This window comes from Palaemon carinicauda, chromosome 33 (assembly GCF_036898095.1).
Source record: "Palaemon carinicauda isolate YSFRI2023 chromosome 33, ASM3689809v2, whole genome shotgun sequence".
Lineage (NCBI taxonomy): Eukaryota > Metazoa > Arthropoda > Malacostraca > Decapoda > Palaemonidae > Palaemon > Palaemon carinicauda.
In genome coordinates this window covers 12512141-12538328 of record NC_090757.1, presented here as the reverse complement: position 1 = coordinate 12538328, position 26188 = coordinate 12512141, and the positions used below count along the sequence as shown (strand labels likewise).

The following is a 26188-nucleotide window of genomic DNA, read 5'->3' as shown; positions in this document are numbered from 1 at the left end:
CTGGTTTTTCACCAGGAGGAGTTTGGGGGATACAGCCTTTGCTTTCCCTTCTTTTAAACTGGTTTATAGAGCGAGAGTCTGATATGACACGAGAGAAGTTCTCGGCTTGGGAGTTCATGCCTCTGCCCAGATAGACTTCTCAATTCTCGTAGACTCTCCCTGGCGCCTGGCCAGGAGATGCTCCAAGTTGTTTACAGGTCAACTTCACAGCTGTTTTCGAGCCTTTGAAGTTTTGCTGTACAATTATGTCACGCATAACAAGGCTTTCAGGGATGGTAAACGGTACCGCCTCAGTCGCTAACCCCGTCTGTTGCCACACCTGCTCCCGTAGACCCTAAATGGGCTTTGCTGCAAGACATGCAGTCCAAGCTTGCGTCCTTGATAGAGGACTTTAATGCGGAGAAGGTTGCTACCGAACCTTCTGGCCAACAACCTTCCAACCGGTCGGTTGTGCGCCCTGTTGACGCTGAGGTAACCTACTCGCGTCAGCCAGTTGAGGTGGTTCCTCCACCGATGCGACCCAGTGTGGGTTGCCAGCCGCACGTTGACGTTAAGCGACGCTCGGAGGTGGTTGTTGACGTTCAGGACGTTCAACAACCAGCAGAGGTGACTTGTTTTGACGCAGTGCGTCAACCTCAGCAACCCGGTAGGGTGTTGACTGCACAACCCAGACGGTCTAGACAGTCTCAGGTTGACGCTGTGCTTCCTCGCGCAACCATGGTTGTTGACAGTTCACAGACTGTGCAGCAGTTCCATGATATTGCGTCCGGCTCCGTCACGCATCCACCAGTGCGACCGGACTCAGCGAGCCAGACGTTGCCCACTCCGTTGCCATTTCCTCATCAGTTTTCGAATGAGGAACCCTCTGATGAGGACGTTGCTGAACAACAAGACGATCAGCCCCCAGAATAGATCAAGCCCTGCTATCCATCCTGAAGATGCTGAAGAAGGAACGCTGCTCAGTCAGGCTGTGGATGAGTCTGGTAGGGACGCTGTCATCCGTGGAACAATTTGTGTCACTAGGAAGACTACACCTCCGTCCTCTTCAATACCATCTAGCTTTTCACTGGAAAAAGGACAAGACGCTAGAAGCGGTCTCGATCCCGGTTTCCGAAAAGATAAAGTCTTGTCTGACTTGGTGGAAGGACAATATCAACCTAAGAGAGGGTCTTCCCCTGGCTGTTCAGACTCCCAACCACGTTCTCTTCTCGGACGCATCGGACGTGGGCTGGGGCGCGACACTAGACGGTCGGGAATGCTCAGGACTGTGGAACTCGAGTCAGAGGAGCATGCATATCAACTGCAAGGAGCTGTTGGCAGTACATCTGGCCTTGAAAAGCTTCAAGTCTCTCCTTTGAGGCAAAGTGGTGGAAGTTAACTCTGACATCACCACGGCCTTGGCGTACATCTCCAAACAAGGAGGTACCCACTCACTGACGTTGTACGAGATCACAAGGGACCTGCTCATCTGGTCAAAAGGTCAAGACATCTCCCTAGTAACGAGGTTCATCCAAGGCGACTTGAACGTCATAGCAGATTGTCTCAGTCGGAAAGGGCAAGTAATTCCAACCGAATGGACCCTCCACAAGGATGTGTGCAAGAGACTTTGGGCCACTTGGGGTAAACCATCCATAGATCTCTTTGCAACCTCGCTGACCAAGAGGCTTCCAATCTATTGCTCTCCAGTCCCGGACCCAGCAGCAATACATATAGATGCTTTCCTCCTAGATTGGTCACATCTGGATCTCTACGCATTCCCACCGTTCAAGATTGTCAACAAGGTACTGCAGAAGTTCGCCTCTCACGAAGGGACAAGGTTGACGTTAGTTGCTTCCCTCTGGCCCGCGAGAGAATGGTTCACCGAGATACTTCGATGGTTAGTAGACGTTCCCAGTAGTCTTCCTCTAAGGGTAGACCTTCTACGTCAGCCACACGTAAAGAAGGTACTCCAAAGCCTCCACGCTCTGCGTCTGACTGCCTTCAGACTATCGAAAGACTCTCGAGAGCTAGAGGCTTTTCGAAGGAAGCAGCCAGTGCGTTTGCTAGAGCAAGGAGAGCTTCTTCCATTAGAGTCTACCAATCGAAGTGGGAAGTCTTCCGAGACTGGTGCAAGTCAGTTTCTGTATCCTCGACCAGTAACTCTGTAGCTCAAATAGCTGTTCTTCTCTTATACCTGAGAAAAGGACGATCCCTTTCAGCTCCCACTATCAAGGGCTACAGAAGCATGTTGGCATCGGTCTTCCGGCATAGAGGCTTAGATCTTTCCAAACATAAAGATCTACAAGACCTCCTTAAGTCTTTTGAGACCACCAAGGAGCGTCGTTTGGCTACCCCTGGATGGAATTTAGACGTGGTACTAAGATTCTTCATATCAGACAGGTTGGAGCCGTTACAATCAGCCTCCCTGAAAGATCTCACTCTTAAGACTCTTTTCCTGGTATGCTTAGCCTCGGCTAAAAGAGTCAGTGAGATTCATGCCTTCAGCAAGAACATAGGATTTTCGTCAGAAAAAGCCACTTGTTCGCTACAACTTGGTTTTCTAGCCAAAAATGAGCTGCCTTCTCCGCCTTGGCCTAAATCTTTCGATATCCCCAGCTTATCGGAGATCGTAGGCAATGAACTAGAAAGAGTCTTATGCCCTGTTAGAGCTCTTAAGTTCTATTTAAAGCGTACTAAACCTTTACAAGGCCAATCTGAAGCTTTATGGTGTTCAGTTAAGAAACCATCCTTGCCTTTGTCAAAGAATGCTTGGTCAGACTTTATCAGATTGTTATACGAGAAGCTCATTCACATCTGAGTGAGGAAGACCGAACTTTGCTTAAGGTGAAGACGCACGAAGTTAGAGCTGTAACAACTTCCGTGGCCTTTAAGCAAAATATATCTCTGCAAAGTATAATGGACGCAACCTATTGGAGAAGCAAGTCAGTGTTCGCGTCATTTTACTTGAAAGATGTCCTGTCTCTTTACAAGAACTGCTACACACTGGGACCATTCGTAGCAGCGAGTGCAGTAGTGGGTGAGGGCTCAACCACTACAATTCCCTAATTCCATACCCTTTTAATCTTTCTCTTGAAATGTTTTTATGGTTGTTTTTTGGGTTGTCCGGAAGGCTAAGAAGCCTTTCGCATCCTGGTTGATTTGGCGGGTGGTCAAAGTCATTTCTTGAGAGCGCCTAGATTAGGGGTTTTGATGAGGTCCTGTTGTATGGGTTGCAACCCTTGATACTTCAGATCCTAGGGGTCGATCAGCATCCTAAGAGGATCGCGAGGCTCCGTAAGGAAGACGTACTTAAAAAGGCAGAGTAATTGTTCAAGTCGACTTCCTTACCAGGTACCTATTTATTTTGTTTTTGTTATTTTGATAACTTCTAAAATGAAATAAAAACTCTTAGCTCATAATAATGTAAACATATATTGCTGGTCTCTACCCACCCCCCTGGGTGTGAATCAGCTATTATAATCACCGGCTAAGTTAAATATTGAAAAATGTTATTTTGATAATAAAATAAATTTTTGAATATACTTACCCGGTGATTATAAATTAAAGGACCCTCCCTTCCTCCCCAATAGAGACGCAGTGGGACGAGGAGAAAATTGAGTCTTTTGTTTACATTGAGTACTGGGTATCTGGACGACAGATGGCGCTGTTGGGCACACCCGCAACCTGTGTAGCGATCGCTGGCGAGTTTTTACCGTAGAGTTGTCTGTCGGGCAACAGAGTTGCAGCTATTATAATCACCGGGTAAGTATATTCAAAAATTTATTTTATTATCAAAATAACATTTTTCCAAGTTATTTCTTCAGAGGAAGCTGGAATCGATTGTTGAAGTTGGATGACGAGTAGTTATCAAACTGGTGAGGGTGTGGGGCAAGAAGCTAGGCACCCCTTAACCCTTTTACCGCCAAAGGACATACTGGTACGTTTCACAAAAGCCATCCCTTTACCCCCATAGACGTACCGGTACGTCCTTGCAAAAAAAATGCCAAAAAAAAAATTTTTCTTCATATTTTTGATAATTTTTTGAAAAAATTCAGGTAATTTCCAAGAGAATGAGACCAACCTGACCTCTCTATGACAAAAATTAAGGCTGTTTAAGCAATTTTTAAAAAATATACTGCAAAATGTGCTGGAAAAAAAATAACCCCCTGGGGGTTAAGGGTTGGAAATTTCCAAATAGCCTGGGGGTAAAATGGTTAAGTTGGAGAAGACTCACTTTTGATCCTTCGACCCAGGAATTAGAGGGGTGGTTAAGCAAGGAAGTTAAATTAAAGGACTCAGGTTTGCATGGCTAAGAAAAATACAAATCACTTTGAAAATCTTTTTATTTACTGCTTTGAGGGTTGGAAGTCCCATGGAACCAAAACTGGAAGGTTCTAATTCTTCCCTGAAAGTGTTTAACGCTTGATCTGTGGAGAAGCGAAGCATGGGCCACTGACACACCCTATCTGTTTTCCATAAGGATGAAAAACTTTTAAGACCTATGAAAATTGTACTAGATAAGCCAAGAGGAACTATTACCCAAATGGGACGTACATTAGAATCAAATACTAAGTACATGATTAATAGGTTGGCATATGATTCACAATCCCCCTTCTCATAAGGGGGATGGGGAGATATACTTCTTTGGATATAAAGAATGGTGCTCTGAAGTGAAACTTACCAACATCTGGTCCGACCGCTTGGGAGAGGGGGTAGAACAATGAAGGAACCAATTATACTACCTTATCTTACATTTCAAATTCATGTCTAAACGTTATCATATACAAGATCCTTCCTTGATCCATGTGGGAGCTGGGATAGTTCCACAACAGCTTGAGCTGCCACCACATGTCCAAGCATAAGAGTTCTGTGAGACTTGCGGGTATATTCTCACAAGTATAACGGCATGAAGGTTCTCTGTCTTTTCCAGGTGCTGGCCTTCAACACTTGGCCTAATGACAGGTTTCTTCAAAGTGAGTGTGGGGCCACAGGACATGGAAAATTTCTCTGGAACTATTTTATTTAATAAAAGATCATTTTCTACATGCACACTTAATCTTATTCCTGAATAATTTTAATAATTTCTGTATGGGGTATTCAGCTAAGATATGTACTCCAATGAAAATTGAATGATGACAATGAATACCTACTGCAAAGCCAATCTTAGGTGTCATCATGGGGTTTGATTGAAATTAAAACAAAAATCTTAACAAAAGTATCACAAAATACACAAGAACGAAATACAGTAATACTCGTAGATATACAGCGCTTTGAGGGCCAATCAACCCCCAGAATACAGACCCAAATGGTATTTTTCCCCTGTTTTTTATAAAGACAGCAGATTTCTTAGCTTCAAAGTTTTCTGTTATTTTGCACAAGTTAGCAAGAAGAGGAGCTTTTAGCACTTGTTGGAGAATTGGTAATGTTACTCCACTGTAAATGTGTTTGTGGTAGCTCAAGTCCAACTGATTACTGCCCAATTTCCATAACTCCCATACTATCTAAAGTTTTTGACATCTTTTGGCGAAACTTCTTAACAGGTTTGCTGAAGGTAACCATCTGTTCCCTAGTTTGCAATTTGGTTTTTGTAAAGGCCTTGAAGCATGTGATGCCCTTCTTACAATCTCCAATGCTGTACAGAAAGCCCTTGCTTGTGGTCAGGAAGTTCGTATGATTGGCCTTGATTTTAGTGCTGCCTCTGACCGTGTTAATCATGAGGCCCTTGTTTTCAAACTCAAACAGTTGGGGGAGGGTGGGTCGTTTCTTAGCATCATTATTGAATTTTAAAGTAATAGATCACATAAGAGTTGTTGTGGATGGGTACTATAGTGAGTATAAAAATGTGATATCTGGTGTTCCTCAAAGTAGTGTGCTTGCCCCATCACTTTTCATACTATATACACATGACATATGGTTTGGTGTGGAAAACAAGCTTGTTGCATATGCAGAGGATGCTACTCTCTTTGCATCACTTCCATCTCCTGAATGTAGATCTGGGGTTGGTGAATCCCTTGATAGAGATCTAGCTAAGATTAGTGCATGGTGCAAATTATGGGGCATGAAGTTGAATCCTAACAAAACTCAAAGTATGAATGTAAGGTCAAGGATTGTGACTCCTCAACATCCTGATCTCAGCATTGATAATGTTTCTTTAACTTTGTATGACTTTTGAAATTTTAAGTGTGATTCTCAACAGAAAATTTACTTTTGAGAAACACATTAGGTCAGTGTCTTCTTCAATTGTACAAAAAATTGGCTTATTGAGAAAGTCTCAAGATTTTTGTTGATCAATCTATTCTGAAGAAGTGTTTTAAATTTTTCATTTTACCTTGTTTCGAGTATTGTTCTCCCGTCTGCTCTTCAGCTGCTGATTCTCATCTTATTTTGTTGGACAGGAACTTACAGTTTATTAAATTTCTTATTCCTGATCTAGATATTTATCTCTGGCAACATCATTCAATTAGTTCATTATGCATGTTGCATAAGATTTTTTATAATTCTGACCATCCTTTACATTCAGATCTTCCCAGACAGTTCCATCCTGTTCATAATACTAGGTATGCAGTTAATTTTAGTAGTCAGGCCTTCTCCATCATGAGGCTCAATACTACACAGTACTCTAGAAGTTTTATTCCAGCTGTGACCAAGTTGTGGAATGATCTTCCTAATCGGGTAGTTAAATCAGTAGAACCTCAAGAGTTCAAACTCACAGCAAATGTTTTTATGTTAAACAGGCTTACGTAAGTCCTTTTATAGTGTATATATCAAATATCTGTTTTAATGTCAATGTTTTTAAAATATTTTATTTTAATTTTTCATTACTTATATCGTTTATTTATTTCCTTATTTCCTTTCCAAACTGGGCTATTTTTCCCTGTTGGAGCCCTTGGGCTTATAGCATTTTGCTTTTCCAGCTATGGTTGTAGCTTAACTAATGATAACAATAATAATATTAGGTCCTGATTGGTCGACTCATATATTAGCCAATAGCATGGTGTACGATCTAACGTAAGCAACGCAAATGATATATGCAGTCTCATCTTAGCGTCAGCAGACATAGCCCTAGTATTTTACGTCACACTCTTGTTCAACCATGTTTTCTCTGTGATATTTTCTACAGTGTGTTTAAATCTAGCTTTCAATACAATTTTACAGTTCTTTAATTTGCTGACGTAAAAAATGGTAATGCGTTTGCCTAGCATTCGCGTGGCAAGAGATTGATCCCCGCCCAGGACCGTGAGTTTAAGCTGTTTACTGGGGAGTCTACCGCTGTGGTTGGGCCCCACAGTGGGGGGTTGGGCTTGCCCGGCTGACGTTCTGGCGAGCATCTGTTCTGATGGAACTGAAACCAGACACCTTTAACCTTTTAAAATGATGAATTTTTTTTAAAATTTGATTTTCCGCAAAAATCAGCGCATTAAGAAAATGGCCATGGAATTAGGGACCAGGGCTCGGAAAAAAACTCAGCACAAAGTAAATTCACATCTCCCTAAGGGCAAAATGTTTAACATGAGGAATGGAGGAGAAAGAAGAGACTGGTAGAGGAGGAAGGGAGGGTGAAGTCTCCTCCCCTTGCCAACCAATCTTCCTTCACAGAGGAGTCATGGTCTGGGCAATTGATGATGACTACACTCCCTCTGAGGAGGAAGCCACAATTCTGCTTCCTCTGCTGCAACACAAACCACAGCACTTGGGATTTTGTTACAAGGGGAACACTGGGAACACTTACTGACACTGTAATACCGAGATCCCCATCTGGGAAGCACTGTAAGCACCAAATGAGCCCGTCAGACAAAAAATTTTCACTATTGGGCATGCAAGTAGGGCGAAACTCAGTCAGAACCAAGGTAAAGAACCTACCACTAAACAAGCAGAGTTACACTCTGAGTTCATCATCTTCCTAATTGAAAGAGCGAGAACACTATCCAAAGGATGGGCACAAAGGTACACAGTACATGGGGTTCCATAGGCTTGTCTTCTTATCAGCATCATTATCATCATTGTCTCCTCCTACGCCTATTGACGCAAAAGGCCTCGGTTAGATTTTGCCAGTCATCTCTATCTTGAACTTTTAAATCAATAATTCTCCATTGGTCATCTTTCATTTCACACTTCATAATCCTCAGCCATGTAGGTCTGAGTCTTCCAACTCTTCTAGTGCCTTGTGGAGCCCAGTTGAAAGTTTGGTGAGCTAATCTCTCTCAAAGGAACAAAATTAACTCTACTACATGCTTACCTTTTCGTGCACTTCAGCTTATAGGTAAGAGTACTCACAAAAAAATTAAATAAAAAAAAAAATCGACTCTTATCACAAACAAACCTAAGAAAAGATCCAGCAGTAGAGAGAGAAATGCAGGGGCATGTCTGTGTGTGACACAGCCAAAGACAGAAGTGGCTAGCTACTTGTGACAGGTGGGTGGGAAGAGCTTCCCTCTTGCACCAACTATCATTAATGATTTATGCCCTTTCTTCACTAAAGAAAAGACATCCTTATTTTCATGGATGAAATGTTTGTATACACATAGTAACAAATAGAAGACATTTGTAAACTAACTTTTTGTTCCTCAATGCAACAACAACAAATGCAGTCATTTAAAGGTTTTAAAGGTTGCTCATGAATGGCAGAGGCAAGGGACAGTGACATTACCCTAGCAATCAGGACAATGCCCTAGAGACTGACCATATATTATATGATCAGTGCCCAAGCCTCCTCTCCACCCAAGCTAGGACCAGGGAGGGCCAGGCAGTGGCTGCTGAGACTCAGCAGATAGACCTATAGGCTCCCCCCCCCCCCCCCTTAGCTCACATGGATGGTAAGGCTGCAGACACTAATGGCACTAACGAGTCTGAGCAGGACTCGAACCCCCGACTGGGAAATACCAGGCAGAGACGATACCAATCAGGCCACAGCAGGACAAAACCCTCAGACATGTGTTTATCCATGTCTGGGGTTTAGTCCGTTTTCAACATCATTCTGACATTGGTGATGATGGGAGACTTTTCTCTGATCACCCACAGCAAACCAACCTAGTATGGGTGGCCCCCAAATAGTACAGCTTTATTGATCATGGCAATACACACACTCTTTCAATATTTTAAGGTATCTTCACTCAGATTGATTGATTGATTTGGAGTTTTCTTGCATCCTGACATTGTCTAGGGTTTAGCCAGTTTTCATCCCCACTCTGGCCACTAAAGATTGGTGATGGTGGGAGACTTATGTCTGACTACTCACAGCAAACCATAGAGTGGCCCTAACTATTACAGCTTTACTGATCATAGCATTACACAAACCCTTTCCCCATGTTAAGGTATCCTCACTCAGATTGATAGATTTGGAGTTTTCTGGCACCCTGACATCTAAAGTCATTGACGCCAATCCTCACTTAGAAAGGGTTCCTCAATACAGTAGTATAACTAGAGGGGCACTCAGTAGAGTGTAGAACTCCACCGCGGCAGCTTATTTCTCAAGCTTTTGCTTGACCTTGACCTTGACATGCATTAATTGTGGATTTTCATACACTCAAATATGAACCAAGTTTAAAATCTCTGTGACAATGATGTCCAAACTTATAGCAGATCACGTGAATTGGACATTTTGCTTAACCTTGACCTTGACCTTCGAAAATTTAATTATTATCAGTTTACATAACAGTTAACCCCTGAAAATTTAATTACTTTACGATTAAAATTGTGGCCAGGAAGCTGTTCACAAACCACAAACAGGGGGGAAAAACATAACCTTCTTCCAACTTTGTTGGCAGAGGTGAAAATCCAAGTTTGTATTCTTATAGAAACACTGAATATCTATAAAACTAAGAAGAATTCAAGTATCTAATTATCATCATTATATAACATAACGGGACCACGAGTCATATGTAAAAAATATACAATAAACCATTACACTACTGTAGTCAACAAAAACAATGCAACAAATACAGTACCTGTTCTGATAAAGAGGAAAGATGAATAAAAGCCAAAAACGGATGTGTACAGAAACTGGAAGCCTGTAAAAAAATGAATTATTATGTACCATTATTTACCTCAAAATCATACTGGGGGGGATTAAAATCCCAAAAGCAACCATGGCAGTCAAAAGCTAGTATTTTATAACTCAAAATGCAATTTCAAGCCACTACAGTATAACATAACTATCTTATAACTTACAGGATATGAGAATAACTGCCGGTAATTCTATACCAACACGAAACCGGTCAACTGCATGATGTAAATGAGCTGGAAAAAAAATTGGCATCATAAAAAATGATTGTCTAATACAAGACAGCAATCGAGACTGCTAAGAAAAATCTAAAATAGAGTGCAGTTTACCAGTTGGCTATTGTATCTAGAGCAGTGGTTCTCAAACTATGGGTCGCGAGATCAATTTTGATGGGTCGCAGGGACACAGGAACATTATCATGCTTTCAGTGTTTCAGTGTATTTCAGTTGCTTAATTGAATTATTCTCTGGGTCGCGAAGGAATGAAATGTTTCAAATAGGGTCGCTCATGAAAAAGTTTGAGAACCACTGATCTAGAGTCTAGACCATCTGAAATGGATAATATCTTATGGGGGGTATTCTATTATGACTAATGTCAATTGAGGGTGAATTCATCATATTAGAGCCTCTCTTAATCATTCCTATTGGTAAATCTTTCTACAGTATGGGTATAATATGACATGAAGCCCTTAGGGTTAAAGAGTTTGCAGGAATTGGCAAAGAAACTATTGTGTATTATGTTTGTTTTTAACTCATCATCATTATTATTGTTATTATCATAATGGAATATACCATATTATTACAGCAATATGCAATATATATCATCATCATCATCTCCCCCTATGCCTATTGATGCTAAGGGCTTCGGCTAGATTTTACCAGTTATCTTTATCGTGACCTTTTAAATCAATACTCCTCCATTCATTATCTCCTACTTCATGCTTCATAGTCCTCAGTTACATAGGCTTGGGTCTTCCAACTTTTCTATGTACAAAGAGAGAGAGAGAGAGAGAGAGAGAGAGAGAGAGAGAGAGAGAGAGAGGAGAGAGAGAGAGAGGAGAGAGAGAGAGAGAGATATTCCAAGAGAATTTACCTTTAGGTCTCCGGAATTCTAAATCCTGGCGCGAATAACCTTAATTTTCTCTTAAGGATATCTCATAATCAGGGGACGTATGCTTGCTACGACACATAGCGATCTTCACCCCGAATAGCGTTTTCGCCTCAAGGGGGAAGAGTGGCAAATTTGGAAGGGGAGCCGTTATCAAGGTTACCCTATTTCCCATACTACTATTGAGTATCAAGATGGCGGTTATTCCTATTTTTATAGCGATTTTGCTTGGTGATGTTCCCTGTTGATCAACGTTTTTGATCGATTTTGCGAGGATTATTATGCAATCTCCAGCTTCTTTCGCCTCTGGAAAGTTGGGTATTGATTCTTTACAGTGTATATATTTTTAGCTCCTGTTTCACAGTGAAATTAGAGTAATTTATTGTGCTTAGGAGCTATGCCTGTTACCGGAGGTGCCATTGGCGCTGTCGTTCGTTATGCATGTGTTATTTAGTTAGCAGAATGACTTTCCCGGTTGAAATAGCATTAATAAATTATGAAAGCTATTTAAACATAATTATACTTGTAAAGATATTTCTGGTAAGCATAATTTTCCTCTTTCTTAGTCGATTGTATACGTTAGAGTTTCGGTGATTTAGGTAACCGAGATCTCGTCTTGCCTAGGCTACCTAGCCTAGATGATGGGTAGCCTAGGCAATGTAGTATACTTTCAGACATTTTCCCGTTTACTCTCGTGTATCGTTTTATTGATTCTAAGGGAGATAGTACATCTCCTAGAATTATATAACTCGATACTTGTCTCCTTTGGAGGGTTAAGGGTAATCCCTCTTTCTCTCTGAGTGCCCTTTCCGGTCTTGCCATAGAGTAGTTCACTCCGGCTTGACTAGGCTAGGGTTTTTTCTGTCTCACCTTTGCCGGCGAGTGTACGGCTTTGGTTTTTGACAGAATCTCAGAGTATTCAGTCTTTCTGCCGGCGGCAGAGCAGCAGGGTGAGTAGTCACTCCCCTGCCAGCTTATAGCCGCCAGCATAGGAGGCTAAACCTCCCTAAACCACACCTGAGGTGGTGGTATGATGCCGCCACCTTCTCCCTGCAGTTTAGAAGACTAGTCCTGTGCTGGCAAACCCTAGGCTGAAGAATAGACATTCTTCTGCCGCCTAGAATGGCACCGGCACTGAAACAATGTTTCTCCCTGTTGAGAGGGGGTGGCAAACCTGCCGGCCCCTCGTAACACTATTTCGGCAGACCCTAGGTTGAAGAATAGACATTCTTCTGCCACCTAGGACGGCGCCGATACTGAAACAGAGTGTCTCCCTTGTGTAGTGGGGGTGGCAGCATTGCCGCCACCTTCTACACTTTATACAGGACCCTTTTCCCTGCCCCTCTCTGTCCTTTTAACTATGGCCGTCGTCCTTCAATCCCACTGCTTGCCGACAGGTTGCGGGGCTGGCCGGGCTCCTACAGAGCAGCTGTTTAGTCACTCAGCTTTCCCTCATGGACAAGGATCCGGGAAGGTTGTGCCAGCCATGATGGCTGCCAGTGGGAAACCCTTCTTTTACCATGGCCGTCGTCCTGCAACCTCACCGCTTGCCAGCGGGTTGCGGGGCCAGCCGGGCTCCTACATAGCAGCTGTTTAGTCACTCAGCTTTCCCTTATGGACAAGGATCCGGGAAGGTGGTGCCAGCCATGACGGCTGCTGGTGGGAGACCCTTCTGTCACCAAGGTTCTTCAGTCCTCCCTTGGACTGCCGTCCACAAATTCTGTAATCCGGGGTAAGCTGTCGGGCCGGCGGCGACAGGTACTTACTCACACTGTATCAGTGCCGCCAGGTACTAACCAGCCGGCCATATGCCGGCAACGGTCCTTGTGGTTGGATGGAAGCCTGAATGATGCATTCTCCCCTTCCATTTGAACCTTCTTTCTGGAGGAAGGCAGTAAGTTATATACTTACATCCTTATTTAGTGTAAACATACATAGTAATAAGGCAGTCCTTGCCCAGTCTTTTGCTGAGACCAATCCTATATTGAAAGAATAGAATTCCTCCAATACTCTGATTAGAAATCAGTTTTAAAAATTTACCCTACAATACTAAATTATTTACAAGGGCCAGTGGTAGTACACTTTCTATCCTTAAAGGTTAGAACCCTTATCTTTGAGCTTCCCTCATCAGGAAACTCTATGGTTAATATTGGAAGGGAAGGTCACATCAATTGGCTGATCCACAGGTATGTGTCTTTTTTATTACTAGTCCAGTCAGCGACATGCCGCCTGGACCAGGCCGCCAAATGCTAGCTAGGTCGGCAACACACCGGCTGTACTACAGTATATAATTATACAGTAGCCAGTATATTTGCAATATAGTATATAATGCAAACAGAAACCTATAGTATTATTATACAGCAGTTAATTTCTAACACATCTTGTGTACCTTTATACAGACTTTTGCTGAGACCGAACCTATATTGAAATAGAATTCCTTCAATACTCTGGTTAGTAATCAGTTAATTCTTACCCCACCATATTAAATAATTTGAAGGGTCAGTGACAGCGTACACTTCTTCTATCCCTAGAGGTTAGAACCCTTTTCTTTTGAGTTGTCCTGGTAAAGGAAACTCTTTTATTTTAATATTGGGGGGAGGTTACAGCAATTGGCTGGGGGGATACACAAGTATGTGGCTTTCCCTATCTCTTTGTAGCTTACTATTCTAAGCTATACTAATTAAAATATTTTTAATTGCATATTTGTTTATCATGTGACATAAACAATCGTATACTCATTTTGTTTTCCTTTCTTTACAGGAGGAACCCCAGATGAAATGCGATGCAGTCTTCTGCAATCTTAGGAGTAAGTACTTTTACGATAAAAAAGCATGCAGGTCTCATGCCCCCAGCAATATTATTACCGAATCCCTGCAATATTGGGACCCCCAAGTCTGCAATATCTGCCAGACCTTAGTGACCGAAGGTTTTGATGACCCAAAGTCAATGGAGTCTAGGGATGCGGCACGTAAGAAACTACGCAAATGGGTAAGAGGGTTCCAGAAGAACTCTCCGGGACCATACTTACCTAACGATAGGATGCGTAGATTACTGTTCCCAAAACCGAGTAGTGAAATGGTGGTGCCCCAAGCACAACTCACACCTCCCTGCGTCCATATTGCCTTCGAGACGGAGGGCAGGAAGGCACCTCTGGAGGAAGATGACGATGCCGTGTCGGAATTCCTTCCGTCTGTGTCGGCCCTGGAGCCGTTATCCTCGACGTCTTCACCTTCTACCCCACTGTTAGACAAAATGAGCCAGACACTGGCCCATCTTACGGGTCTAATAAAGAGCATTCGCAAACGAGGCGAAACAAAGGAAGCCATATTAAAGAGAGAGCTCCGTGAAGCTTTACGCATCGCCTCCCGAGGGTCATTCAAACGACCCAGAGACCAAGACCTCCCGTCATGCTCCAAAACCAATCCCTGGAGGTATGCGGAGCTTATGCCGATTTAGGACGGCAAACTCTATATCTCAGAGAAGATGGGAGCAGTCCCTTTAGACGAAATCCAGTTTTGGCCAAGCTTTAAACGCTTTCCCTGATTGCTTCATTCGACTGAAGCATGAACCAACATCAGAAATAGCGACGGAACCGAAGGAAGTCATGATTTACGACCACGATAAGGCACAGGCTCTTTTGCCAAGTAGCCTGAGAAAGGCGGGTTACTCGGTGTCAAAAGTGTCTGCCTTGAGCAAGAAACACCCTACCTTTCTTGCTCCTGCTTCAATAGAATTCCCCTTTACGTGGAAGGCATTTAACTCTGTTGCCAAGGCAGTGGAGGCAGGCAAACCATGCCCTGCACTTGAGGAGTGCAGGCCTCTGTCACTAGCCTTGCCCATGCAGGAGAAGGAATGGAAGGAAGTCCACCTAACCATCTCAGTAGGGAAACTGGACGCAGCCATCGCTGGACGACAGTTTAGCGAGAATCTCCCTAAACTTTCTGAGTTTCTCTTGTGCAAGGAACAAGAGACAAAGGAAAGACTTGCGGCCTCTTTATCCCTACAAAACTGCAGTGAGATGTGTGCAGCCCAACGAAGTACCCCAGACATGCTCATGGTCCTGTCCAAAATGCATATAGCCACCTTAGGAAAAGACCTATATGCCTTTATGAAGGCTAGGAGAGTCTGTAGAGAGTTCATGTTCGCTGCTGCAACAGTGGAACATGAACCCAGGAAGCTGATATTTTCCAACATCTGGGGTAAAGACCTCTTTCCAAACGAAGTAGTTAAAGAGGTTGTCAAGAAAGCCACCACAGAGAATAGGAACCTTCTCCAGAAGAGGAAGTCTTCCCCGGATGTGGGTCCCCAACCTAAAAGGAAGACGAAGAAGTCTAGACTTTTTCCTCGGTCTGCTCAACATCCCACAGTTTCTATGACCGCAGTGCCCCAGGTAGGCGGTCGAGGAGGTAAACCCTCCAATCAATCAAAGCAAGGAGACGCTTCCGGTAGGAGGGAGGCTCCAACAATTTCAGGATCGTTGGACCTTCGATCGTTGGGCCCAAGGCCTAATCAAGATTGGACTAGGATGGAAACTAGACATGTCTCCACTATTATTTCCTCAACGCTTCCAACACTCCAACCCCGTATTAGAAGAGTATACCCTATAGCTCCTGAGCATACAGGTTATAAGGAAAGAGAAGTCCATCAAATTCCAGGGAAGGCTGTTTTGTGTTCCCAAGAAGGACTTGTCGCCACTCAAACAAGTTCTACACATAAGGACCCTATTAAAAAAAAAGAGGCATTCACAGTCTCGATAGACCTGACAAATGCCTATTGCCATCTTCTAGTCAGTCGCCCCCTCTCCTCTTACCTAGGATTCAAATTACAGAAGATAAAGTATGTTCTAAGAGCCATACTCTTTGGACTAAACATAGTCCCAAATATCTCCAAGAAATTGGCAGACGCAGTCGTGCAACAACCACGCCTAGAAACTGTTCAGGTAACAAAGTACCTGGACGACTGGCTGGTGCGGGCAGCACCCGAAGCGGCTGGTCTGCAAGCATCCAAAGAAGTAACCCAGTTCCTGGAACATCTGGGATGCAAAATCAACTTCAAGAAGTCACGACTCTCTCCAGCTCAAAGGTTTCAATGGCTAGAAAACCATTGGAACCTGAGGTCACGTTGTGTTTCCTTTCTCTTAGGGAAGAAGGAGATCAAAGGGTCGGTCAAGAGACTACGGGAATACAACAAGATTTCAAGACGCTAACAGGGAAGAGTACTGAACTCTCTCCAGTTCGCAGCAGTGACAGACCCAATGCTAAGAGCACAGCTGAAAGATGCGTCAGGAGTCTGGAGAAGATACGCATCAAACGCTCGAAGATAAAAAATGACCGATATCGGCCTTACTTTGATCACTTCTCAACCCATGGTTGAAGGCCAAGAGCCTAATGAGGACTATGCTCTTACAACCGCCTCTACCATCAATGATCATCCACATAGATGCCTCAATGGAAAAATGGGGATTTCACTCCCAGCAAAGGAAAGTCTAAGGGACTCAGTCATCTCTATTCAAGGCCCTTCTCATCAACATTTTGGAAGCCATGGCAGTCCTTTTGATGTAGGGAAAACTCTACCCACGCATATCAGCACTCATCAGGCTGATCTTGGACAGCGAAGTGATAGCGAGTGTCACCATTGGTGACACTAAGACTGTTCAAAATCTCAGGTGTGGAATTATACAGATAGCTCTTGTGCCGTGTGTACATAGTACACAGTGTTGATAGTATACAACACTTACAGAATTTATATTGGGAAAATTTATCAAAATTTTCAGTTTAGAGTAGCATTCATCATTTCTTCCCTTTCACGGAGGAAAAAGATATTTTCTATATATGTTGCGCATATAATTCCTTTAACACGTTACATTCCTTACACTCGTTTTCCATTCAGCCATTTATTTGAAATAAATGTCTATTAGAATGTAATTGCGTCCTATTTCGCCTTGCAATTTGCACATTAAATATGCCAGAGTTCTTGTACTTATTTATTTAAGTAAACCTCATATCATTGTATGCTTACAAACAATAGATATAGTTGATACTTATATTGTTCCGACAATATATAAAAAACGTGAGACCGTTTGTATATCTGGCGGATACATATGTTTGTTCATACAATATATGCTAACCTTTAGGCCCCTTTTCTACTGTCTAGTATGATTCTTCCCTGCAGGGGGCAGGAAGTACTAACATTGTCTATGATTAGTGGTATTGACGGATAACGGTAACATCATTTGTTTCAATGGTCCAGATGACCATAGAAAATTGTCCCAAGGTTAAGGCACCTATGAAAATCCACAGATACAGTACTTTCTAGTAATTCTCTGGTAAACTTCCATCAGGACGACATGGCTCGAGCCCCAAAAACGGATTTTGAGCTAAGCGAAAAATCTATTTTTGGTTGAGATAGCCATGTCCTCCTGATGGACCCACCCTCCTTTTCTATAGAAAAGGCCTTGGCAGGATCCCTCCCGAAACTACTATATCTGTAGCACCATGCTCAATGCTACAAGGAATAACCGCCATCTTGATGGGAAATAGGGTAACCTTGATAACAGCTCCCCTTCCAAATTTGCCACTCTTCTCCCTCGAGGCGAAAACGCTGTTCGGGGTGAAGACTGATATGTGTCGTATCAAGCATACGTCCCCTGATTATGCGATATCTTTAAGAGAAAATTTAAGGATATTCGCGCCAGGAGTTAGAATTCTGGAGACCTACAGGTAAATTCTCTGGGAACATCACTGAAGTTCAAATATCCCTTGGAAGCTACTTATAGGAACCTTCCATCAGGACGACATGGCTATCTCACCCAAAAATAGATTTTTCGCTTCGCTCAAAATCCGTTTTTTATTACAGAACAGTACATTCACTGATGAGATGTAATGTAATATGCAGCATTGCAACATATCAAAAGGCCTACACTTGAGAGAGAGAGAGAGAGAGAGAGAGAGAGAGAGAGAGAGAGAGAGAGAGAGAGAGAGAGAGCATAGTTTTATTTTTTATTATAGAACAGTACATTCACTGACATGATGTAATATATCATCTGATACTTACAGTAAAATTACCATACTGAAGTGAATATTTAAAGACACTAAAATAAAATAAACATATTCTTACTTTAGAGTTTCCTATAACCTGCAGAATTTCTTACACGTAAGGAGAGCTCGAAAGCATTACCCGCAAATAAGGAGGACCAACTGTATACACTTACATAGCTTACTCTTTAACAAGGAGGGGGGGGGCACAAATACATACTAAAAATTATTACATCCTACGCAAAAAATTTTTCTTATAAACCCCTACAAGATATAAAAAACGATTTTAGGTAAATTTCTCAAATGCAATTTCTCGAAAATCAAATTCTCAAATTCAATTGCTCGAAAAATAATTTCTCGAACTATCCTTTTCTCAAATCCCATATTTCTCGAAAACTGATATCTATTTTGTCAAGAAAATTAAATGGAAAAATTTTCATGTATTTCAAGGAACAATATATCCTTTTGGGTTGACAAACACAAATGTTAAAAATTTATTGTAAATGAAGGAAAGGCATAGACGTCCTCCCTCTGGGGGGACCTAGAATTTACTCCCAGGTACTAGAATTCCCGTTCAACGGATTCGTTCGATTGAAAGAGATTGCCTTGGTTAGGTTAGACAAGGTACCGAAGGTAACAGTATTATTTCCTAAAGGGCAGGCCCGATCTGTCTGGACCAGGATGTTGTCAGTCTGGGGGGTACGATAATTCCAAGATCTGCCCTTCCAATTCGACCTACACGTTTGATGGTCTGATCGGGTTAGTTGTGGGAAATACGTTCTGTCTGAGGCCTCTATCAGACAGGAATCGATAGTCGGTTACCCACTCGTCATCACAGCCTCCCTCTGATTCGACGTCTATGCATCCAAATCCCCCTCATCAGGTGGTCTACCTCACTGATTCACCAGGTACACAGCCCAACCCCGTTGGGATGTTTTACCTGCATACAGCCCTAGATCCGAACCCTCAGGCTCCTCTCGTGGACACCAGAGAGGAAGCTACAGGAGTAGAAGACAGTCTCGCCATCGAGACGGACCTAGAAAAAAGGGGGCTCGGAGAAGGAAAGTACCTAGATTCACCCCCTCACAACGCGGTGGTCCCGGTAGGGGGTAGACTTTACCACTTTTGAGACCATTGGACCTTCGGTCTGTGGGCTCATAGCATAATCTCTAAAGGTTTGAGGTGAAAATGGCCACAAGGTCCTCCTCCTCCACCAGTGACCTTCTCCCAGAAATCCACTCCCATCCTGGAAGAGTACACCACAGGGTTACTCAAGAAGAAGCAATCAAACGGGATCGATCACTGAAGTTCCAAAGCCACCTGTTCACAATTCCGAAAAGGCTTGGCGGCATTGAGAGTGGACCTGGACTTGTCAAGCTAAACTCTTACATTCTCTGCGACAAGTTCCGGATGTTGACTCTCTCTCAGGTACGGACCTTACTTCCCCGTAGGACCGTCACCACCTCTGTCGATCTTACCGATGACTATTATCTTGCGCCTTTAGCTCGAAACTTCTCTTCTTATCTGGGTTTCCGCCTAAGCAGGAAAGCCTTTGTGTTCAAGACATGCCCTTTGGCCTCAACATTGATCCCAGGATATTCACGAAACAGGGAGAGAGAGTGTTAGAACAACTCAGGAACCAAGAGATACAGATCATTGCTTATCTGGCCGGTTGGCTCATTTGGACCCGGCCGGTCATAGAAGGCAACAGAGCTACGAAGGAATTATTTCAATTTCTCGACAACCTGTGATTTCGGATCAATCTCCAAAAAATCTCGCCTGCAACTATCAGTCCGCTTAGAATGGTTAGCCATTCAGTGGGACCTTTCGAAGCACACGTTGTCTCTCCCTTCCAAAAGGTAAGAGGAATAGTTTCCAAGATCAAAAAATTTTCTCAAACACAAACAGGTGTCTGAAGAGCCTTAGAAAGTATCCTCGGACTTTTCCAATTCACTTCAGTAACAGATCTAATAAAAGCCAAACTCAAAGACATCAATCGAGTTTGGAGAAAGAGAGCTACAGTACCTATAAGAGACATGGTCTCGAAGGTCCCCTCTGTCTTGAAAATGAGACTACGCCCATGGTCCGAACCGAAGGACCTCTCCAAATCGGTTCCTCTACAATTCCCACCTCCACAAGTGACATTCCATACAGCCGCGTCTCTAAGTGGATGGGGGGGATTACTCCGAACATCAGATGTTTCAGGTTCTTGGTCACTCTCCATGAAACAGTCCCATATCATTGTTCTCAAAGCCATGGCAGTGTTCTTGACCCTGAAGAGAGAGACTCCTCCGAGGTCGACCCACATCAGAGTAGTGTCAGACAGCACAGACGCAGTACACTACGTCAACAGGGGAGGATCCAAGTCACCCAACCTGAATCAGATCCTGGTCACTATCTTCGACTGGGCAACAGAAGAGAACTGGTTCCTGTCAGCACCTCACCTAGCGGGAGGCCAGAATGTGAGAGCGGACTCACTATCCAGGACGGATCCACTGGAGTCAGAATGGTCTCTAGACATAATTTCATTCCGGTGGATACTCAGGCTCGTTCCAGGCCTCCAGGTAGATCTATTCGCAACTCAGATGAATCACTAACTTCCTTGTTATGTGACCCCAACCCTGGACCCTCGGGCTTATGCCATGGACGCATTACCCCGGGATTGGAACCATTAGAAGAAGATTTCCCTATCTCCCCCAGGGAATCTTCTAAAAACTTTTACACAAACTACGCTCCTTCCGGGGCGCAGTGGCTTTAGTACCACCTCACTGGCCAAGAACAGTTGGTTTCCTCTCCTCCTCGAGTTGAAACTCAGTCCCATCCGGATCCCGTTCCTCAAACTGACCCGAGTATCCAAACTCACTGTGTCAGATTACTCAAGGATAGCCAAAACTCTAACTTTGTGGACTACAGGAAGTTGGCAGCTCGTAGAGATGCGAACATTGAACCGGAAACGATCTCTTCATCGAATGGGACAAAAAAGGGACTCGACAATTCGCCAATATGATTCAGCCGTTAACAACTAGTAGGTCCCCTAAGAGTGCAGACCATACTCGTATGTCCCCGCATTTAGCCATCTCTTTCTTGAGGTTCCTATTTGACAAAGGCCTAACAGTTAGCACTTTAACCACCATCAAGTCAGCTTTGAAGAAGATCTACCTTGTTGGGTTCAACATTAACCTAGCTGATTCCTATTTCTCATCAACCCCAAAAACATGTGCTAGGCTTCGACCTTCGGTTCGGCCACAAAAGGACTCTTGGTCTCTGAACGGTGTTCTCAAACTTGCGATGGACACGGACAATGAATCCTGCTCTTATATCACTCTTCTTAGGAAGACTTTATTTCTAACGGCTATGGCCTCAGGTGATGGAACATCAGAACTAGCAGCTCTCACGAAACCCGGAAAACATAGATTTCCTCCCTTCAGCCGAAGTACTCCTTTTCCAGACAAAGCTTCCCTAGCTAAAAAATGAGGATCCGCAAAATAGGTGCTCCTCTCGGAAGATTATTCTTCATCCCCAGGATTTTTCTCCGTGTACAGTCACACTCTCAAGCCCCTTTTTAGCTAGAACTGCCACCCGCTCGTCTGGCCCCTTGGTTATCAGGGAACAAGGAGGTACTATTTCCATTCACGGTATCAGGCAACAAATCCTCTACTTCATTAAACATACTAATCCGGAATCATTTCCCCAGGCTCATGATATACGGACAGTAAATGCCTCCAACAATGACTTCCAGAACAGGGACTTTGATGATTTTAAAAAATATACGGGTTGGAAATCCCCTATGGTTGTCAAACGCCAATATCTAAAGATCTTACAGGCCCTTAAATACCCGACGATGGCAGAGGGGAGCCTTATCTCTCCCCATTAATCTCCTCTTCTTCCTTTCTTCCATCTCTTCTCTTCTCCCTCCTACCCGCCACTCACACCACGTCGCCGCTCTCCTTGGTAGTTCGTTAGCCCTATGATATTTGCCATGTTTATTTCCTATGGTTTAACTGTTATTGTAGTTACCGTTCCTTTAATGTTTAGATATACTTAGACATGTAAGGTTTGATGACTTTTGCGATTCGACACTCAGTTGGTTCCTTGTCGTCATTATTATTTAACCTTACGTTCCCTATGTCATTTGGCTGGTTGGTAATTGGACGATTACTTTATTATATCATAGTATTGTCGTACATGGTGATTGTATTCTCCTCATTATGTTTTTATTTTATTGGGCTTGGAAGGCATTCTCTGGTACCTTTTCGCCGGACGTCACAGGTCGACCCAGAAAAGGGATTTTGACGAAGGAAAAATCTATTTCTGGGGAGAGACCTGTGACGCCCGGCGAAACCCTTCCCGATTATTTTTGTACGGACCCACCCTTTTCCTTGCCAAGCCATATGTTCTTGCAGAAGGGTGACCTGGTGAGCGCGAGTGGTAGGTGTCGGTAGGGTATCCCAACTGTATTCTCTAGGGCCTGTCACGGCCCTCCCCCTTTGATGAAGGGATTATCTAAATGGAAGACAGCCTGTGAATAGTGTTTTACAAACGCCCTTTTTAGATATACGACACCAACAAGGTGCTCGCGCGAGGGTTGTAGCCTCTGCATTCCATGCTTTTAATTTTCTCTGGTATATTTGGAAGATTTATATCAGAAAAAGTACAAAGAAGGACTTTTTCGCCGGGCGTCACAGGTCTCTCCCCAGAAATAGATTTTTCCTTCGTCAAAATCCCTTTATCATTTAGAATGAAATACAGTATTAAAATTTAATCAATCAAAATGAAATGTTGTATGCTACACTTCGTAGATATTCTTCGACAGGCCTCTCTTCGTCTCTTTTTATTTTCTGATTTTCACTTGCTTTAGTCTCACTCATTTTCTTTCTACTTTGCTTTTCCATACTGTATTATTTTATCTAAAAAATGTTATTTTGATAATAAAATAAATTTTTGAATATACTTACCCGGTGATTATAATAGCTGTAACTCTGTTGCTCGACAGAAAACTCTAAGGTAAAACTCGCCAGCGATCGCTACACAGGTTGCGGGTGTGCCCAACAGCGCCATCTGTCGTCCAGATACCCAGTACTCAATGTAAACAAAGACTCAATTTTCTCCTTGTTCCACTGCGTCTCTATTGGGGAGGAAGGGAGGGTCCTTTAATTTATAATCACCGGGTAAGTATATTCAAAAATTTATTTTATTATCAAAATAACATTTTTCAATATTTAACTTAGCCGGTGATTATAATAGCTGATTCACACCCAGGGGGGTGGGTAGAGACCAGCAATATATGTTTACATTATTATGAGCTAAGAGTTTTTATTTCATTTTAGAAGTTATCAAAATAACAAAAATAAAATAAATAGGTACCTGGTAAGGAAGTCGACTTGAACAATTACTCTGCCTTTTTAAGTACGTCTTCCTTACGGAGCCTCGCGATCCTCTTAGGATGCTGATCGACCCCTAGGATCTGAAGTATCAAGGGTTGCAACCCATACAACAGGACCTCATCAAAACCCCTAATCTAGACGCTTCTCAAGAAATGACTTTGACCACCCGCCAAATCAACCAGGATGAGAAAGGCTTCTTAGCCTTCCGGACAACCCAAAAACAACAATAAAAAACATTTCAAGAGAAAGATTAAAAAGGTTATGGAATTAGGGAATTGTAGTGGTTGAGCCCTCACCCACTACTGCACTCGCTGCTACGAATGGTCCCAGAGTGTAGCAGTTCTCGTAAAGAGACTGGACATCCTTAAGATAAAAAGACGCCAACACTGACTTGCTTCTCCAATAGGTTGCGTCCATTATACTTCGCAGAGATCTATTTTGTTTAAAGGCCACGGAAGTTGCGACAGCTCTAACTTCGTGTGTCCTTACATTCAGCAAAGCTTGGTCTTCCCCACTCAGATGGGAATGAGCTTCTCGTATTAACAGTCTGATAAAATAGGATAAAGCATTCTTTGACATAGGCAAAGATGGTTTCTTAACTGAACACCATAAAGCTTTAGACAGGCCTCGTAAATGTTTAGTTCGTTTTAAATAGAACTTAAGAGCTCTCACAGGGCATAAGACTCTTTCTAGTTCATTTCCAACCATATTCGATAAGCTTGGAATATCGAACGATTTCGGCCAAGGTCGAGAAGGCTGCTCGTTTTTGGCTAGAAAACCAAGTTGTAGAGAACATGTAGCCGTTTCAGATGAAAATCCGATGTTCTTGCTGAAGGCATGAATCTCACTGACTCTTTTAGCTGTGGCTAAGCATACCAGGAAAAGTGTCTTTAAGGTGAGATCTTTCAGGGAGGCTGATTGTAGCGGCTCGAACCTGTCTGACATGAGGAATCTTAGTACCACGTCTAAATTCCATCCAGGTGTAACCAAACGACGCTCCTTCGTGGTCTCAAAAGACTTAAGGAGGTCCTGTAGATCTTTATTGTTGGAAAGATCTAAGCCTCTGTGACGGAAGACTGATGCCAACATGCTTCTGTAACCCTTGATAGTGGGAGCTGAAAGAGATCGTTCTTTCCTCAGGTATAAGAGGAAGTCAGCTATTTGAGTTACAGAGGTACTGGTCGAGGATACAGATACTGACTTGCACCAGTTTCGGAAGACTTCCCACTTCGATTGGTAGACTCTAAGGGTGGATGTTCTCCTTGCTCTAGCAATCGCTCTGGCTGCCTCCTTCGAAAAGCCTCTAGCTCTCGAGAGTCTTTCGATAGTCTGAAGGCAGTCAGACGAAGAGTGTGGAGGCCTTGGTGTACCTTCTTTACGTGTGGCTGACGTAGAAGGTCCACCCTTAGAGGAAGAGTTCTGGGAACGTCTACTAGCCATCGAAGTACCTCGGTGAACCATTCTCTCGCGGGCCAGAGGGGAGCAACTAGCGTCAACCTTGTCCCTTCGTGAGAGGCGAACTTCTGCAGTACTTTGTTGACAATCTTGAACGGAGGGAATGCATATAGATCTAGATGTGACCAATCTAGGAGAAAGGCATCTATATGAACTGCTGCTGGGTCCGGGATCGGTGAGCAATATATTGGGAGCCTCTTGGTCATCGAGGTTGCGAAGAGATCTATGGTTGGCTGGCCCCAGGTGGCCCAAAGTCTCTTGCATACATCCTTGTGGAGGGTCCATTCTGTTGGAATTATTTGTCCCTTCCGACTGAGACAATCTGCCATGACATTCAAGTTGCCTTGGATGAACCTCGTTACTAGCGATATGTTTAGACCTTTTGACCAGGTGAGAAGGTCCCTTGCGATCCCGTACAACGTCAGTGAGTGGGTCCCTCCTTGCTTGGAGATGTACGCCAAAGCAGTGGTGTTGTCCGAGTTCACCTCCACCACTTTGCCTTGAAGGAGAGACCTGAAGCTTTTCAAGGCCAGATGTACTGCCAGTAGCTCCTTGCAGTTGATATGCATTGTCCTTTGACTCGAGTTCCATATTCCCGAGCATTCCCGACCGAGAAGAGAACGTGGTTGGGAGTCTGAACAGCCAGGGGCAGACCCTCTCTGAGGCTGATACTGTCCTTCCACCATGTCAGGCAAGACTTCATCTTCTCGGAAATGGGGATCGAGACCGCTTCTAGCGTCTTGTCCTTTTTCCAGTGAAATGCTAGGTGATATTGAAGAGGATGGAGGTGTAGTCTTCCTAATGACACGAACTGTTCCAGGGATGATAGCGTCCCTATCAGACTCATCCACTTTCTGACTGAACATCGTTCCTTCTTCAGCATGTTCTGGATGCATAACTGGGCTTGGCTTGTTCTGGGGGCCGACGGAAAAGCCCGAAAAGCTAGACTGTGAATCTCCATCCCTAAATACACAATAGTTTGGGATGGGACCACTTGAGACTTTTCCATATTGACAAGGAGACCCAATTCCTTGGTCAGATCTAGAGTCCACTTTAGATCCTTCAGACAGCGACGACTGGAAGAAGCTCTGAGAAGCCAGTCGTCCAAATAGAGGGAGGCTCGGATGTCCGCTAAATGAAGGAATTTGGCTACATTCCTCATCAGCCTCGTAAACACAAGAGGAGCTGTGCTTAGGCCAAAGCACAGGGCTTGAAACTGGTAGACAACC

At 43.5% G+C, this 26188-nt stretch overlaps 1 protein-coding gene across 1 annotated transcript in view; it reads right to left on the bottom strand.

Moving 5' to 3' along the window:
• Positions 1-26188, bottom strand: part of Sras (Ras converting CAAX endopeptidase Sras) — a 96652-nt gene that overhangs the window by 28715 nt on the left and 41749 nt on the right. Inside the window, exons 5-6 of the mRNA XM_068356753.1 lie at positions 10147-10215; positions 9924-9986 (exon numbers count right to left, since the gene is read on the bottom strand). Of these exons, the coding sequence (XP_068212854.1) occupies positions 9924-9986; positions 10147-10215 (132 nt within the window). The remainder of the gene's footprint in view (positions 1-9923; positions 9987-10146; positions 10216-26188) is intronic.